Genomic DNA, 19164 nt, shown 5'->3' on the forward strand with positions numbered 1-19164 from the left:
AGATGCTCTCATGTGGTGTTTACGCGTTGCTCCAAACACGTCTTGTCAGGAATCCTCAAACAGGAAGTCATGCACTTTAGCGTAATCTTGGACATTCGCGTGAATATTTGGACCGCTGCTCTGTGCGCACCTTTGATGTCTCCCCACTTCTGACACCGAAAAGCTGCCAATTTCCCTTCCACAAGCCACCTGCCGCTCCAGATAAAGCTCCAAGCGCCCTCCGCCTCGCATCCATCCTGCTTCCATCTAGTTTATCAGCGGCATAGCCCCAGACGCCATCTGGGCTCGCTGATAGCACAACGGCGACGTCCGTTTTACCGCATGGAAATCCCAACATTTATCTCACCGCGATGCACACCCCGTCCTAACACTGATAGACCAGGCAAGACCAGATAAAAAGACATTTACACTTTGAAAATCACATATGCTCAAAGAAGCCAAATTGTGTTTGATGTAAAAAAAAAAAAAAAAAAAAGATTAGCTTTGTTGAAAAACCTTAATTGCCTTTTAAAAGATTTATGCTAGGTTCTTTCTTTACTATGATCGTCTCAGAAGTCAACCCCCAAAAATTGTTTGCTATAAAATCTTCTATGCGCCTCCACTAGACTAAACAGGGTATTCTGATTAATATTATGTTTGTGGAATATGAGTTAAGCAGCAAAGCCCACCTGTTTTTAGCCGTCTCGGGGGGCGGCCATTTTGCCACTTTCTGTCGACTGAAAATGGCTTCACAGTGGCTCAGGTAAGGACCAATCTCGGCTCACCTGCTTTCTGAAGCTAACCCATGATAGGTCGTTTCCTGAGCCCTGAGCAACTGTATAGAACATATTTTTGTAAGGACATGTTTTGGGTTGATTTCCTCTTTAATTTGCTTTGTTTACAAAAAAACATGCATTAGGGTCACTCAGGGCAAAATTGTTTGGGATTTTTTCTAAAATTACTTATTTCATCAAAGACTGAAAATAGACTTCGATGTTTACTGAAAAAACAATTGGTGACAAAATTGTCTTTGATATATTCCAAATGATTTATTACGTTCATCAATTGCTAAAATGACATTTACATGAATGCCTGTTTGGTTCATCAACTGATATTTACCTTTGATATTTACAAAAATATGTATTTTGATGTTTACAAAAACACATTAGGTCTGTTGAGGACCAAATCATCTTCAATGTTTACAAAAAGGTGAACGTAGAAACTAAAGTGTTTTGTTTTCACATAAAGGTGTACGTTTGGTTCTAATTAAATTATGTGATGTTTATAAAAGACAACAAAAAACATTACTTCAGATCTTTGATGAATTTTCTACTAGACTGAAATGGCTTCTTGCCAGGCTAGTTGGCTAGTTCTTGCTAGCAGTTTGTGTAATTGTTGCGTAATACTCTCGCTGTGTGCTTAGCGGAGGTAATCGTTTTTGGACGCCAGGCTTCAGATAAAGACGCTATCCTCTTCCTGGCTCACTTATGTCTCCGTCTTTGATGCAACTTTTCCGTTATCGGGGTGTCAACGAACTGCCGATAAGCAACCAGTGGAGTAGACGTCCTTCCCCTTCCTCGGCCCATCATCGGTCAGAGACATTGCCGCCCTCCCGTCCCGTTAAGGCGACAATATTTGCCTTGGCGGCGTTCCGGGCGATGAGGCCCCGCTGCAGGCCTCCTGCCTGGCACGTCATGCCCGAGTGCTCCGCAATAATGCTGACAAGTGCTTGCACCCACTGCACTTGATAAAACAAAGTTCTACTGCGCACATCTCAACGCTAATGGAAAAGCAAAATGCAAACTTTTTTTTCTAAGACATGAGGTTTTAAATGAACCCAACATTACTCTTTTTTTTCCAACATCAATGGCGATTTAGTCTTCAACAAACCTTGCTTCTTTTTAAAGCAATTTTTGCAAATATCAAATTTGATTTAGTCTCTCGCAAACCGTAAAAATTTTGTTTCAACATAAAAATCAATATTGCTTTCATTAACTTCATATCCATGTTTACCTAAACATCAAAGTTGATATTCATCAATGACCCTAACGCGTGCTTTTGTAAACATCGACTGTATTGTCTCCAATGAACCTAATGTATGTTTTTTAGTCATCAATAAACCTAACATGCATGTTTTTGTCAACATCAAAGACAATGTTGCTTCAAAGATCCCAATGTGGATTATGAAATCATCGGGTAACCCTGTCAAAAATGAACCTATATTTATATTTTATTGTTGTTTTAAACATGAAAGAGAATTGTCTCCAATTAACATAATTTCCACCTTTTTGTAAACATCAACTGACTACTTGGTCTTCAAGTGTGAATGTATTATTTTCCAAACCTCCAAGATGATCTGGAGGCCTCAAGAAACCGTACGTTTTTTGTCAACATAAAAGATGAATTTTGCCGTGAATTAACCTTTTTTCCAACATGAAAGATAATCATAAGCCCTTAATGAGCCTATTGTATGTCTTTTTCTAATCATATAAGACAATTTTATTTTCGGTGAACCAAATACATTTTTGTAAAGATCTTTGATGTAGCTAATATTTGTGTTCGTAAACATCAAAGACATTTGTCTGATCAGGATTATCAAACATTTTCATTGAGACGACCTTCCTTGTCCCTTTCTTTCCCGTGTGCATTTTTGTAAACAATGACACAATCTAGACTCCTCAACAAAGATGATGTCTGCATTATTGTAATCTTCAAAGACCATCCCCAAGACATTTTTGTTACTAATGAAACCAACCTACATGATTTCTAAACAATATAAGACAAACCAGTCAACAATGAATGTCATCTAAATGTTTACACAAATCAAAGCTCATGGAAGCGTACTTGTAAACATCAAAGATGATTAATACAAGGTGAATATTAAAAATTCCTGTGAGTCATTACGGAAAATCGGGATTAGCTGACACTTCCTGACGCTGGTCATCAAAGAGCGACGCTAAGCTACGTTGAGCAGGCCCACCGCAAAGGCCATGTTTCCTTTCCCGACACACTCGTAGCTGACACTCATTAGCCGGCTCGTAGCCGATCATAAAATGATGCCGGACGGGAGAATTTACGAGGGTGGCGGTGTCAAGTCCAGTCGAGGCGCTCTGCTTTGTGTCACGCTGCGGGGCGGCCATCTTGTGTTTGCTCAAGAGGTGGGACCACTTGACACGGCACCGTCGGGTCAAATCCCCCAAGAATTTTAAGCTGCTCATTAATGGCCGCCACGCGTTTGTTTACGCTCGCTTTACGGCCGTCCATCAGCGGACGTCACTCAGCAACAAGTTGCTCGTTGATTACATCAAAGATGGTCCTTTTTGGAAACATTAAATAAATTTAAAAATAAAGATACAATTTATTGGCATCAAAAAGCACAATTTAGAGGCTTCACTGAATCTAACCTATGCTTTTTTTTGTCAAATCTAGGGCCGTTTGTAAAGACAATCGCAATGAATCTAGTGCATTTTGCAACAATCAAATACAAATGTGTTGATATTTTTGCAAACATCAGCGAAAATCTAGTCTTCATTGAGCATAAGATTTTATTTAAAACATCAATTGCAATCTAGTCTTCAATTGACAAAGCTTAGAAGCTTAAAACCCAACGAGCAAGTATAATTTACTTTTCACTGTTTCAATTTATGATAATTTTTTTTTTTTTGAGATGGTGTTTTTTTCTCTCCAGACTTCAGCTGCGAGCCGTCCATCACTCGAATGTGCAAATGTTTGTCATTGGCCGCTTTCACTTCTCTCTGCTAAGATAAACAAGGGCGTCCGGAGAGCTCGAGTTGGTTTTTGCTCTCGTGGAGCGCGTTACGCAAATGTTTGTTACGCAAATGTTTCCGCTGCAACTTAAGCCCCGTGTTAAGAGGGAGCTCAACCAGCCATGTAACGTTTTAACTCGGGAGGGGCAAGAGGAGAAGAGGGGGCCCTCTCGGGTAAACACGGCTAATAGCGGCTACTCCAAATAAACACTCTGCTGCTCTAAAACAAAATGGCGTAGCGAAAAGGAGATCTGACTGGCGTGAACTCCTGCGAGACGCTCACGTAACTCAAGTCAAGTTGTTTTTAAAGCGCAGCGTCACTCCGCCTACAGGTATGCAGTAGTGAAAACATCAAAGACATCCAATCGATCAATGAATGTTTTCTTCAAAAGTCAGACCCTAACATGTTTCTTTCCTAAACAAATTTAATCTTGAAAGATATGTTGGGTTTTTTTAATATCAAAGATATTTTAGTCTGAAGAACAGTATTTACGCCTTTAGAAGAACCTAGCATAATTGTTTCTTAAATATCAAAGAATATCAATTTGATGGGCCAACCTACGTATTTTGTAAATGTCAACGTCTCCATCCAATGAACCTCACATATGTCCATCCATTTCCACACCTGTCCATTCTTCCTATTATCTGGTGTCGGGTCGCGGTGCAGCAGCTTTAATCAGGGAAGCCCAGACTTCCCTCTTCCCAGCCACTTCACCCAGCTCTTCCATGGGAATCACAAGGCGTTCTCGGGCCAGTCGGGAGACACAGTTTCTCCAGGGTGTGCTGTGTTGACATCAGGGCCTCCTCCCAGTGGGACCTGCCCAGAACACCTCAACTGGGAGGCGTCCAGGAAACATCCTAGCCAAATGCCTGCCCGAGCCACCTCATCTGGCTCCTTTCGATGTGGAGGAGCAGTGGCTCTACTCCTGGATGACAGAGCTTGTCACTCTTTCTCTAAGGGAGAGCCCGGACACCTTGCAAAGGAAACTCATTTCAGCCTCTTGTATCTGGAATCTTGTTCTTTCAGTCACAACCCACAGCTCGTGGCCCTAGGTGGCGGTAGGAACGTAGATCGACAGGCAAATCGAGATCTTTCAGCTCCGCAACTTCTTCACCACAACGGACGATACAGAATCCCCATCACTGCACACGCTCCGATCTGCCCTCACAAACAGAACAAGACCCCCCACGTGCTTGAACTCCTCCACTTCAGGCAGGATCCTATCCCCAACCTGGAGAAGGCACTCCACCCTTTATGACTGAGGACCATCATCTCAGATTTGGAGGGGTTGATTTTCATCCCAAGCGCTTCACACTCGGCTTCGAACCGCTCCAGTGAGGGTTGGACATACGGCTTGATGAAGCCAACAGTTCCACATCATCTGCAAAAAGCTGGATCCCTGTACGACCAATGTTGGTTTGGTCCTCGTTGCCGGCAGTAAATTGGATTAATTTCCTTACATTTTTGGTTTTTGGAAATATCAAAGACAAATATCCCAGTCTTTGATGACACCTTCTCAAAGACAATTTTGTATATTCAATGATCCTAACATGTTTTTTAAACATCAAAGATCATCCTTAATTTATTTTTTGTCAACATCCAAGTCTATTTTGAGTCTCTGATGAAACGAAACATACTTTTTTTGTGTAAACATCTCGAACAATTTTGTCTCGAATGACAATGTGAAAGTGGAACCAAGCCTACATTTGTCTTGAACATCAAAGACGATTTTAGACCAGCATGGCAATGTATGAAAAATGCTAAGATAGCGAGCTAAAGGCACTGTGAACATCATGTACAATTCCCAACACAATACCGCTAACATTGTTGAATATTATTCCAGTAATACGTTACACACAGAATCTGCAGTTGCGTGCTATAAAGGGCTCTTGGCCTCCACATGTTGGTGGTCCAAGCTTGGATATTTGTCATTGTTGCAACTTGTTTGCTGCGTAGCGCCGCCAATGCTAAGGCTAAAGCTAAAGCCTCTGTCAACGCAGGTGCATGCGTCACCATAGTGATGGGTCAAAAGAATTAACCTGGAGCTCAGCGCTTTTGTTTTGAGGTGCCGCCCACACTTGACTTGATTTTGGGCAGCTCGCTTTGGTATGTTTGACATTTCTTTGTTTGTCCACAAAAGGACACTTAGCATTCTTTCACGCTTTGTTTGTTTTTGCACTTTCACCAGTGCCACCGGGCTGCGGGCTGTTTCACAGAGCGCATACTTTTATTTTGAAACTCACATTCCTTTGACGAGTGTGACCAAGTGGTGGTGTGTGGCAAAAAAAAGAGAATGCTTTTATTCTGAAATATTCTTGTTTTTAACTGGGGTGACCACATTTTGGTTTGCAAGCATGCAGATCCTTTTGTTGTGAAGTTTTCAAAAAAATTTTCACATATATTGACCATATTCTGTTTTTATTCATAACACTTTTGTGTGGATTTTTTTTTTTTTTAAATGGTGACTGTATTTACCCTGCAATAATGAGGACACTTTAACTATGAAAATCTCATTTATTCAAGTTCGGTGTCCATATTTTTTCCTCAAAAGGGCAATTTCATGATCTCTTCTTCAAATATGTTGATCATATATTTATTGCCAAATTTTCATGTTTTCAAATATGTTGAGCAAAGCAATAACACTATCATTGTGAAATTCTTCAGTTATTTTTTTAAAAAATTAAAGCTCAACAATATTTGGTTTTGAAAAAAAAGGCAGATTTTAAGTTATTTTATTACTTTTATATTTCAGTGAACATTTTTAATCTGAAAGAGTATGCAGTATTCTTGTGTGTGTGTTTATCCTCTTTTTAAAAGATGTATTTATTTGTAGTCTTTTGGTCAGTGAATGTCACTCAAACATAGATGATAAAGACAAACATCCTGAAGCGATTACGAGGCGATTGGTCGCGTCGCGACTTTGAAGTGCACGGTTCATCTGGCCCGTACCGCCTCATGCGTCGTCCTTCAAATCATTTAATCATAACCCTCCCTCTCGACCGCCAACCTTTAATTAGCTTTGCGGATTGACAATAAATCTCAATGATGATCTGCGATAAAGTTTGAACACAGGAGACTGTAGGTCACACTGCAAGATTTAAAAAACCCTACAAAGACCTAATTTGAATGGAACAATGCTAAGCTAATGATTTTTTGTGATTGTACAAGTGCATATTGCTAGTGTGAGTTTTATTTGAATTAATTTACATATTATGGCATCCACAAATATTTCTTTTTTGAACATGAACACTGTGCTTAAATATAGAAAAACAAACATTACGGGACATTGTCCATCTGCACTGTGAAGCGCCTTCCAATGAGTTCTGAAGCATTTAGCTGAGTATGAGCAGATCATTTTCCCTGAAAGACTTGAGAATTCATCCTGCTTCTTTCGTCAACAGTCACATCATCAATAAATACAAGACAACCAGTTCCATTTGCAGTCATACGTGTCCAAGTCATGTCAGTCCCGCCACCATGCTTCATTTTGAGGTGGTACTGTACGTGTATTGGTGCGTGCGTGCGTGTGTGAGGGACACACACACTTTCTGTAGTGTGAAAAGTTAGCGTGTGCTAAGCTAACCACTTTGATGTGTTAATGATGTTTTGGTCAATTTGAGATCATCTGGATAATCTCCAAAATATTCAGTTGGCAATTTGACCAAGCCCACATTCTTTGAAGTCAGATTTGTTTTGGGTCACGGCAGGATTTGCAAACCCAACACTTGGTCTTTGGATCTAGGGGATCATTATCCCAACTGGAGGATTGCTCTTTGGACAAAACTGGCAATTTTTTGGACTACAGGATTGGTGTTTAAGCCAAATAGACAGTCTGTGGACCAAACTGTCTCTCACTGGACCTGGTGGCTGGTCTTTGGATCGTAGGCCTTTAGACCAAGACTGGCTTTCTGCCTTTACGGGGTGTGACATCAGGAGCCCGGACTTCAGATCCTGTTGGCCAGTTTCCTCCTCTGCTCCATGCTCCTTACAGTTCTTTTCATTTCGTACTTGGGTGTTTGGCTTCTCTCCGGCCACTCATACCAGCTACCACTGTGTAATGAAAAATCATGGAAGCCTATGTGGTGCTTCAAAGTAATCTACAAAGTCAACTCAATTCCTTAAATCCTGAAAGTCTTGACTGACACACAACGTGGTCCAAGACAAAGAAGCGCACCTTGCTGAGCTTTGTAGTGCCCGTGTTTGAGCAGAGGTAAACCACGGGTCAACCGCGGGTCATCCCCTTCCCATCACTGTTGCTTTTTTTTCCCCCCCGCTTTCTCTTTGCTTCTGTTTTCCACACCTGAGCTCCAGGGAAGATTTTTACACCTTGGCTGCCTTCCTCGCGTTGTTGAGCTGTTTGTCCTACATTTTCTCACACAAACCGTTGCGGTCCGCCTACGCGCGGCCAGCATTTGGAGGCTTTCGCACCTCCACTACAAGATGGCAAACGGCAAAAAAATGTGCTGTCATCGTAATAACATCATGTCAACAGAACATCGTCGTTGTAACATGCCACAAATGTGCAAGGTCATCGTGTTTCTGAGATGAACGGTCACACTGATGGGCAGCTAAGGCTAACGCTAACAGTGGACAGAAACGCTAACAGTGGACAGAAAATAGAGGTGTTTTGTGTAGTTTTCATGGAGTTGGCTAAAGCTATGTACCTTTACCTTTATGTAAAGGTATGTATGCAATATGGAGGTAGACCCTGGTCACGGGAGCTGGCTAAAGCTCAAGCTAACGCTAACGTACGGCATGTAAAATAGAAGAGCACTGTATCTGTTAGGTGGCTAAAGCTTCCTGGTTTTAATGGACGTCTTTGATGTGTCAACATAGCCAACTTAATTTAGTCATCCCGCGAGTGACAATCTTCCTGAGTTGCGGCGACTACTCGCGGTGACATTCCCAATTGGAGTTCCACACTCGATAGGTCACCCTTTTAAATTGATTCTTGGTCGCAGGTTGGAATGTGTTTACATTTTAAGTTAGCGAGTGTTAGCAGTGCGGCAAACAATCTCGCAGCTATTGGTCTGCCTTGAAACATCTGCTGCTGCAACAACAGGAAGGGAGTGCACTGCTTGTGGTGTGTGTCTGCGTGTGAGTGTGCGTGTGCATGCATGTGTGTTGGTGCCACCTTGTAATTTGTGCCCAGCTGCATTGTGGGTAAGTGCAACTGATGGCTTTATGAGTGTGTTGTCCACGAGGTGACACTGACAAGCGTAAAAAACAAGTTATTTCAAGGTACTTCTTTCTGGAATGTCACCGCCAAAAAAGACGTAGAAAGCCAAAGTGTGACATTGTTCATTGAATTTTCTATGACTTTCCGCCCAAATTTAGTCTGAGTTCTGAAATGTAATAATTGAGAGGTTACATGGTTTCAAAACCCCCAAAAAGAGTATTTCACTTGTGTTTTAACTACATCATAAAATACATGATAGGACCAGTTCAAGTGTATAGCAGTGGCTGAGAGTCGTTGACTTGCATGGGAAGGTCTTTGTTTGCAGCAGTGGTTGAAATTCATGCTTCCAATGAGAGTAGTTATTTTATTTGATGTCATAAAAAATGTTTTAAAAAACTTGAGGCTCACCAGGACCAGTCACAGTGTATTCAAGTAGTTCAGTTTTATGTCTAGTTTTTTAAATACATATATTCAAATCTGCAGGACTAGTTGAGTTGAATGGGAGTTGCCAGCAGCCGGTGTTGGAATTCAGTCCGACAAAAACTGTAAGTTGTAATAATGCCATAAGTGATCACAAGGACCATTGACGCAGTGCAATCGTTGTATGAGGTGAGGGTTGCCCGTTAAGGTTATTGATACCAGACAGTGTTGAAAATAATGCTGTCAATAAGAGTTGAGATCTTACTTTTTAATACGATTTCTTTTGAGTGAGAGTATATGAGTCGCATGGAAACAGACAGCACTGAAACTAATGCAGCTCCCTTTAGCACACGTCAAGGAAAGAATGTGTAGGAAAAGACCACTTGAAACCCTCGCAGGGTCAATAAAGTTTGCGAGCCAGGAAAGACGACCGAGGTCCAGTCGTCCTCTCTCTTTCTCTCCTGCGGGCGACCGCTCCCGTCATCCACGTGTGCTGGGAAGTTCGGCCCGCGGGATGATGGACGCCTCTGGCGGCATCGTGCAAACAAGCGGCGTTGGAGTCGGCCAACGCGGGCGCTTTGCCGGCATCAAACCGCAGCGCGACACCTGCCTGGCACGCCCCCTTTTTCACACGCGTGTACCAGAGTGGAAGGCGCCAGAAAACGGCAACTGTTGCCCACAAGTTCTGTGAACATGGCAAAATCTCACTGTAAACATTTTTTGGGGGGATAAAAACATGAGTGCGAATTAGGTACAAACTTGGGAGCATGAATTTGAATAACTAAAAACATTTGAATTTCAAGAAAAATCTTTGTGCTCCTTGTTCCAAGTAACTGTAAATAATTGTATGTTTGTGATCACAAGGCAGTTCCCGTTAAGTCGAAGGCCTTTCTTGACCCCAAAACTGTGACGGACTGCATGTATTTCAATTGGCCTTGGCCGAGGTATTTGCGCAGCATGTTTGTGGCAGACACACATGCAGGACGAAGGCACGGTTCCTGCTCTTTTTCCGCCGCGTTCAAAGGAAAAGGCGCAGCCCCGTCACACGTCGGGAAAATCCATCGAAAAGATCCGCCATAATTCCCTTCCCTTGTCCACGGAGCGGGTATTTTGGTCCCTGGACTTGTATTCGGCTTCCCACTGGTAATTTAAAAGCCAGCGGAATGTGGGAATGATTGTCGGAGGCGGGAAAAAAAAAAAGATACGGCGGCGAATGGCGTAGGACGCATTTGCGCAGGGACCGCATGCGCCGGAGTCGCCTGCTATTCCCGACGAATCAGGCATGCCACACATTTACTGCTTTCTCCCTGTTTTCTCCCAGTCTTTGTTACCGTGCTGGAATGGAAACGATGCCACCTGTCACCCTGACAGCTTATTTGGCAAACCTAAAAACACATGTGGACTTACCAAGTTTTCATATCAGATTATCATATGCTCAATTTAACTCAACTTTATTTATAGAGCACTTGAAAAACATCCATTGCTGCATACTAAGCGCTGTACTTCTCGTAAAGTCAGACACACAAAAACAAGAGTAGCGCACTTTAAACCATTTTAAAAATGGAAAGAGAGGGGGCTTGATTAACATTTAACTGCAATTAATTCCAAGGGGAGGGGCCGGCAGTGGAAAAAGTTCGATCCCCTTTGAGCCTCCACTTAGTCCTCCAGTAGCATCTAGTCCGCTGGACCGAGGCACCGGGCAGGTGCCTAGGGGTGGAGGAGCTCAGAGAGCTAAGGTGGGATAAGACCATTTCAAGATTTAAAAACAAATGAAAGAATCTTAAAATGATGTCTAAAATGTACAGGGAGCCAGTGATATGTGCTCCCTCCTACAAGCTCCAGTTAAGAGGCAAGTAGCAGGATTTGGGACCAACTCGAGATGCTTGAGGGAGGACTGGCTGACTCCAACATAAAGTGCATTACATGAATCCAGCTGAGATGTAATGAAGGCATGGATTACTATTTCTATGAAGAAAAGAGAAGTTTTGTCTTTAGCAGCTTCCTAAGATGGGGAAAAAAATGGATCTAACTACAGTACCAATTTGCCGGTCCAATTTAAAACCCAAGTTCAAGACTGCTGGCTTTAGATAAGGCGCCGGGGGACCCAAGTCAACAGAGCGGGATGCACAAGGGCCACTGGGACCAAGCACCATAACGTCTGTTTTCTTTTCATAGAAATTCAAGAAGTTCAGTCCCATCAAGGCCTTAATGTGCTATCCAGGATAAAAGTGGCCTTAAAGTGAAAGTGTCCTTTTTGCTCAGCAGGACATAGCTCTGACTGTCATCCGCATAGAAGTGAAAGGAAATACCATGCTTTCTTAAGACGGAACCCAGGGGCACCAATTACAATGAAAACAGAAGGGTCCACATAATTGAACCCTGTGGAACACCATAGGACAGTAGGGCAGAGCTGGACTCTTAGCAACCAAGGCTAACACAAAAGATACTGCCTGCCCAGTGGGATCTAAACTCTACAGCACTACCACTAATGCCCACCTTCATCACATGTGGTAATGATGTGGATTGACAGAGTTGCCCTATCGGTTAAATTGTCTTAAAGTCGATTCACGAGATTATCATGTCGATATGTTTCCGCAAGTGGTTTTACTTCGTGATCGTATCAATATGTTTGAGGTGGATTCATAAAAATATCAAATATGGTCATTGTGGTCAAGTGGCTTTGTCATAGTTTTTTAGGTAGTCACAAAGTGGATTTACGTGGTTATCATATCGATGTTTACATAAAGTGAACTATTGATATGTGGGGGTCGTGAAATGAATTTAGGAGGTTACTCTTGTCTATTATGCTGTCAGCTACATGGTTACCGTTTTGATGTTGAAGGTTGTCATATGTTGTCATAAAGTGAATTTATCATATCTATTATGTTGGGATCAAGTGTGTTCACGACATTATAATCATTGTTAAGTGTCCATAAATTGGACCCACAAAAGTGACACAGGTGGATGATGAAGTTGTATAAGTTTTAATGGAAATTGTAAAGCAGGAAAAAGTAACCAAAAAAGCCGTCTTGAAATTAGTGATTGCGAGTGGCCTGTAATTTGGAGTGCGTGGGTTCAAGTCTCTTATTTTCTCACCGCGACTTGATGGGTAGCTCAAAGGCAAAGAGCGAGGCCCGATCCACCGAATGGCTTTTTTTGGTATGTGCACGGCGGCCCCGCAGGCTAACGAAACTCAGCAGGACACCTGCCCACCAGATGCAATGCACGCACCCACATGGACAACACAAGGATCCCAAAACACACCTTCATCTAAAGTTGGCGCATCTACAGTATTATGTTGTCACTAAGTGGACGTTTGCTGAGTTTCGATCACAAAAACTACTGTGTGAATTTAGAGCAGATTGAACTTTGGTTAAAGCTTCAAAGTGCGGATTTACATGATGAAGGCTTGTGAGTGAGGGAATTTAGATGAGACAAACTTGTCAGCACAAATGTAGATAAAAACTTGCTAACTCAAATTTAGGTAAAAACAGTGTGAATTTAGATTAGATAGAATTTAGATATAAAGGCATAAGTGTACGTTTCCATAAAAGGTTGTGAGTGCCAATTTAGGTAAAAGCTTGTCAGCACAAATGTAAACTTTTCATCACAAATTTAGACAACAAAGAGTTGTAGGTACAAATTTAGATAACAAACATGTGAATTTAGATAACAAAGATCTGTGAATTAGATAAAGACTTGTAAGCATGCATTTAGACCAGACCTTGTCAGTGTGAAAACGTTTAAAAAAAAAAAAATTTTAAATTGAAATTTGGATGATAATAAATTTATACTTATGCAAGTAAATTCGGACAACAAAAACTTGCGCGTTTAGATAGCAAAGACGGTATTGTGAATTTAGATTCAAAATTGAATTTAGATAGCCAAGACTCGCAAATTGAGATAACACAATTTAAACAATTTGGATCACAAAAACCTGAGAATGAAATAGAATTTGAGAATGTGCTGTGAATTGCGGAAACAAAAACCTGCGACACATGAAAAATGTAAACAAAAAAATAGATTTTACACTGCAAAAACCTGACTTGTGAGCACTAATTTAGAGTTTTAAAAATGTGAATTTGGCTCACAAAAGGTTGTGTATTTAGAAAACAGATTTGTGATCATGATTTATGATTAAAAATGTCATAATTACAGCTAACAAAATTGCGAAAACAAATTTAGCCCACAAAAAGTTGTGAATTATAGATGAGTGAAGATAGCAGACTTGTGAGCGGAATTTTTGATTAAAAACTTGTGAAATATGACACCAAAAACTTTGAAAGCCCTGCACAAAGTCGTGTTGCTTGTTTTTTGCTACACAAAATCAAAGGAGAACATTAGAATATTTTTATGTAAAAATAAGTGTGAGTATTTTTGTGTGTGCGCTGCGCGTGGAGTTCAGATAAAACGTTTGGCAAACGCAGTGCAGTGAGCAGCAAGGTTCTTTTGAAGCGTCCATTTTTTTTTTCGTCCGCATTTTTTCTGCACGCTGCCAAGACATCTGTCTACTGACACACCCTGTAATTACCAATGCCCGGATAAAAATGGCCTCCCATTATTTCCACTCTCCCGGCGAGCGCACAAAGGCGGAATACTTTCGATGGTCGTTCAAACACTTGATTTTTTTTTCTCTCTTACTGTGACCATTTATTTATTTTTTTTGCCACGGGTGAAACAATGTAAACCACATTCTTGTATTTGTTTGTATATGTAAAAAATAAACGTGCTTATGTAGTCGTGTGCAGGGTAACACAACATGATGTTGACAAAAGACTCACTCTGGGTTTCTGACGCTTGTGTTAGCCCGAGAGCGCCAGCCTCCTCTCGGGCGAGTTTAGATAACAAAAAGTCATGAAAACCAGTGAGTGTGAGTTTAGACATCAACCGTGTGTTAATATTAGGTGAAAATATGTTAATTTAGGTGCCCAGGTTTAGATCACAAAAAGTGCATTTCAATAACAAACTTGTAAATTCAGGTCACAGTAACCTGTGAGCTCAAAGTTTTAAAGTTTAAGTTTAAGTTTTAGTAAATTTTGGTTATCTAAATTCACGCTCACAAATCTTTATCGAGCTTTATATTTTATTTGATCTATTTCAATTTAAGCTTTTGTTTTGGTTAGTCGGTTATCTAAATTCACAACTTTTGTTATCTACTTTTACGCTTATTTCTCATCTGAATTTCCAATTTTTATCCATCTAAATTTGCCCTCTCAAATTTTTATCAACATTACAAGTTTTCATGTCAAATCTGCTTTTACAAGACTGTTATCTGAATGTACAACGTCTTGATAGTCCCACTCACAAGTCAACAGTGTTGTATTTCCGTGTCTGTTAGCGAGTGTTTCCCTTCTGTCTGTGGGGTTTACGTAACCTTCATCTTGAAGGTCACGGCCCCGTGGCGTGTAAGACGAGCGGCCATCTTGTATTGGGTGTCACAAAGAGCAGGAAGTCCACCTGGGACCTTCGCCTCGGCGGGGGCTGGGCAGGTTGTGAGGTCACTGCACCTGTTTGGGTTAATTGCTGCCAGGTGACGTTAGGCTTGTTGCCAAGGTGACGGGCGGGGGTCCCCCTCAAGGCTGGGAATTAAACAAAATTTTTTTTTTAAAGAAATCCCACCCTGTTGTTGTGCTTTGCAGACCCCAGCCAAGGCCAAGAAAATGCCAATTTGGATCAGGACCTAATTGTACACTTTTTCTAAGCTTGAATTGTTAACACAAACTTCTTATTGCGACTTTTTATAACAAAAACATGAGCACAAATTCAGATAAAAAATGTAGTGAAATATACGGAAAACACCAGAGCTGGGCATTTTTAAAACATTTTCGTCCCGCCAGAACAAATAGTAATCGCCTATAGGCCGGTCCGACTATCGTTTTAAACGGGCTTCCGTTTGCGTTTCCCTCTACAAACTTGGACCACTTTCCATTTTGCCACTTGCTGTCAACTGTAAATGACGTCAGGGCTCAGGTAACGACCAATCACGGCTCAGCTCGTGAACGTCACATGACCAAACTATTTGTTTTGAAACACAAATTGAACGACTGAGAACTAACTCATAAAGCTGCGGCGTAAAAGAATCACCAGCCAAAAACGGAATTAGCCCACTCTCATTGTTTCAATTGGAAAGCCTGACCTTTGTTTGCAGCCCTAACTTTACACCCTCTCCCTTGCTTGAAGCCCTAATTTGACTGGAAACTGGAAACCTGCTGCGTAATCACGGCCAGGGCCAATGGCAGCATGACTAAATGCTGATTCCGGACTTTTTGGGGGGAATGTGCGTCCAGTGATGGACGTTTGGTGGTCCGTTTTGTCCGACGTGTCCTGGGCGAGCGACGGACTGGTTGCTGTGAGCTGGTGGGCGTCTTGGAAGGAAGGCAAGCATCTTTTTCCGAGCGGCGTCCTTCAGGTTGTTCCATCGTGGGCAGGTTCTTGCGGCCTTCCTCGCACGGCTCCATAGGAACATGCACATTTCTTCTTTGTTCACTCCTTGCTCCGTCTTTCTGTGGTCTTTTTTTAATGATTTTTCTTCTTCTTTTGTCCTTTTTTCCTCCCATTTCTTCTTCCATCTTGATTTTTGTCCTGGCTTTTTTGTTCTTTTCTTTTTCTGTCTTCTTATGTCCTTTTTCTTCATGACGTTTCTTTTTTATTTGACTTAGCCTGGCTTTCTTTTTTCATTCTCACCATTTCTTCTTTTTTGTTCTGTTCTTGCTTTTCTCCTCCTGTCTTATTTTTTCCTCTTCTTCCACATTCTTCTTTTTTCATTTTCCTTTCCACCTTTCCTTTTATCCTTTTTCACTATCTTTCTTTTTCATATTTATTTTTCCTCTCATTGATTTTTTTCCTTTTCTTCTCCCATCTTAGTTTTTTGTCTTCTTTAATTCTTCTTCCACATTTTTTTTGCATCTTTTAATTATTTTTTCCATCTTTCTTTTTTTCTTCTCATTTCCCCTTTTTTTTCTTTCTTAATTTTCTTCTGTCATTGTTCTTTTTACTTTTCCCATATTCATTCTCCTTTTTGTCTACTTCTGTCTTTATTTGTAATCCTTTTTACCCTCCCATATTTAGTCTTTTTATCCATTTCTTTCTTCTGTCTTCCCTTTATCCTTTTCCCCATCTTTTTTCTTTTGTCCTTATCTTCTCCCATCTTTCTTCCATTTTGATGTTCTTCTTCCATCTTCTTTTTTTTCTGTTGTTTTCCTGTCTTTCATGTCTCATCCTTTTGTCTTTTTCTTGTCCCATCTTGCTCTTCTTACCTTTTGTTGTCGTGCGTGTCCGCAGTCGCTGATCTTCATCCGGGACGTAAACGCTGCGGGACAGGAAGTGTCTGGCTATATCGACTACGCCCACAGACTGCAGATGCAGGACTTTGCGCCGTATTTCAGCGGGAGAAAGAAGCTGGTGCCAGGACCCCAGGATTTATGGTGAGTCCTGCTTGGACGAGGATCGGGGGGTCCGCAGGGGCCGGTGGGTGGCTCGCCGACTTTGAAGGGAAGGAAGGAAATCTTATTAGTGGAGATTCAATGTGAGCAGGGATCGGACGGAGCTCCACTGTCGAGGCCTCAGCACTCAGGAAAATGAGACAGGGGAGTTCCTAATAATTTGACCTTCTTGTTAGCCAAATAAAGCAAATTACTCAAAGTCATTCTTGACACCCAAATTTTAAACCCGACCTTGAAACCCTAACCTTGGCTTGAAAGCTTTATCTTGAAACTTTATTTGTACCTCTAACCATGTCTTGAAACAGTAACTTCAAACCCTTAAACTGTTTTGAAATCCTACTTTGAAACCCTAACACTGTCTTGGAAGCACATTTGAAACTCAAACCCTTGTTTGAAACCCAAACACAGATTTGAAATCCTAAATGAAAACCCTAAGTCTGGCTTGAAATCTTTTCATTGGCTAAGAACACATTGAGCTTGCTTATTTTACCACATGAAAAAAATGAACTTCTTTCATTAGATTAAAAAAGTGTAACTTCTTAATACCGCAATAATATCCATATCACTATAGGCAACATTCGTATCTCATATCGGAAGGTTTTCCAATATCGTGCTGCCCTACTTGAAAACCGAACACTGTCTTCAAACCTGAAGTTGAAACCTGAAGTTATTTGGGACTTAAAACTGACTCTTGACCCTAACTTGAGACCTTTACCATCTCCTGAAACCTTCATTTGGAACCCAGACCCTAAATCCTTGCCTTGTTCGAAACCATAACGTTGGCTTGAAACCCTACTCCGAAACTCAAACCTTGTGTGTGGATGTGTACGCGTTCTTTTAATGGAGTCCCATGTGAGTTCATGTCGAGTTCACGGTTGTTTGAAGCAGTAAAAGCGAAGGAGCGCTCGTGTCTCAGCGTGACGCCGTTACCTCATCGCCGCTGGTTGCTCTTTTCATTCAAGCAGCTAGCGGCGCGGTGCGGCGCAGCGGTACGGCGCGGCGCAGCGGCAGGTCGCTTGGTTGCATGGAGAGGTCACAGCCTGGTCTGCTTCCAATTTGGTGCCGGAGCACGGCGAGCATTAAAGCTAAGCTGCGGCTAATAAGCACATGATACCAAAGAAAGGCTCCCATTGCTAAATAAACTCGCCCCGATTTTACAGCCCACCGCTGGAAAAGTGATAGTAGGTATGAACAATTCATCGAATTCAAATCGACATCACAGTGTCGTTGAATGCAATTTGGGGGGGAAAGAATGTACGCTTCATTTTTGATATATTAGTATCAATCATTTTATTTCTCTATGTAGTGGCTGCATAGGTTGTGCATAAGAAGTGCAAACATGAAAAGTTGAAGGAATAAAGCCACGGATTTGTTTGCAATATTGTTTTGTAATTAACCAAAAGTTAGGGTACCTTGGTTAACCTGGTAGAAAAGGCATATTAGGGCTTTTATATATATATATATATATATATAATTATTACTATTATTGTTATATGTGAATAAATACTTTTTCCCCTCAACGCATTTCATTGGGAATTATAAATACACATTTTCGCTTTTCGCGGGCTGTCTTACCCTATGAATAGCGGGGTCCTGTACATTCCATAACAGCGCAAACATCCTAAAGACATCCCAACAGCACCTAAAAACACAAACACCCTCAAACATTCTGAAAGCACCCTAAAACATTCCCAAAATAACCCAGAAAACATCATCACAACACCTAAAAATACTCCCACAAAGCCCCGTTGGCCACGAGAAGGTCCATGTGACCGGTCCGACTTTGTCAGTAAAAGAACTGACCTGCTGCTCTCTGGACTGTCGCCATCTTGTTTCATCATTTCATCGTTTCATCATTTCATCATTTGTCTACGCCCAAACTTGATTCATTTCAAGCAAACTTCATTAGTCTTCGGGGGACAATTAAAGGATAAAACTGCTTCTTCTCTCTCATGTGCGCTTTTGTTTCTGGACCCTTCCCATCATTTGGCGACACATCATTGCTGCTTGCTGGGTCACAATTCAGAGGCTCCGGGAGAGAAAATTCAGCTCTCAAACCCAGTTTTGACTCAGCAAAGTGAAATTTGGTAGGCACATCTATCCCAAGTAGACCCACAAAAAAGAGCGCCATTTTGGTTTGAAGTGGCCCTGTACGAGATTTCAGGTGTTCTTTTCCTGGAAGCCCTTTAAAGAAAAACTCCTCCTCATGAGTACATCCACAAAGGAAAGTCTGCCATTTTAGTATGAAGCTGACATTTTTGTTTCTGCTTCATTTCAATGTCATTTTTGGGCTATTTGCAGAGGTCATCCAAGAGAGTTTAGGAAAATTCATCAAGGTAGTTAGAGTCACACTTTCCCGGGAATCTTTCAAAGAGC

The 19164-nt window shown here is 41.5% G+C and overlaps 1 protein-coding gene across 2 annotated transcripts in view; it reads left to right on the plus strand.

The window, feature by feature from the left end:
* cfap299 (cilia and flagella associated protein 299) overlaps positions 1–19164 on the plus strand; it is a 48597-nt gene that overhangs the window by 20168 nt on the left and 9265 nt on the right. For both annotated transcript variants that reach the window (XM_086031514.1, XM_086031516.1), the window contains exon 4: positions 16628–16770. In XM_086031514.1, the coding sequence (XP_085887640.1) occupies positions 16628–16770 (143 nt within the window). The remainder of the gene's footprint in view (positions 1–16627; positions 16771–19164) is intronic.

The sequence above is a fragment of the Filicampus tigris genome, chromosome 5 (assembly GCF_054856515.1).
Source record: "Filicampus tigris isolate MCC_2025a chromosome 5, RoL_Ftig_1.0, whole genome shotgun sequence".
NCBI classification, from domain to species: domain Eukaryota; kingdom Metazoa; phylum Chordata; class Actinopteri; order Syngnathiformes; family Syngnathidae; genus Filicampus; species Filicampus tigris.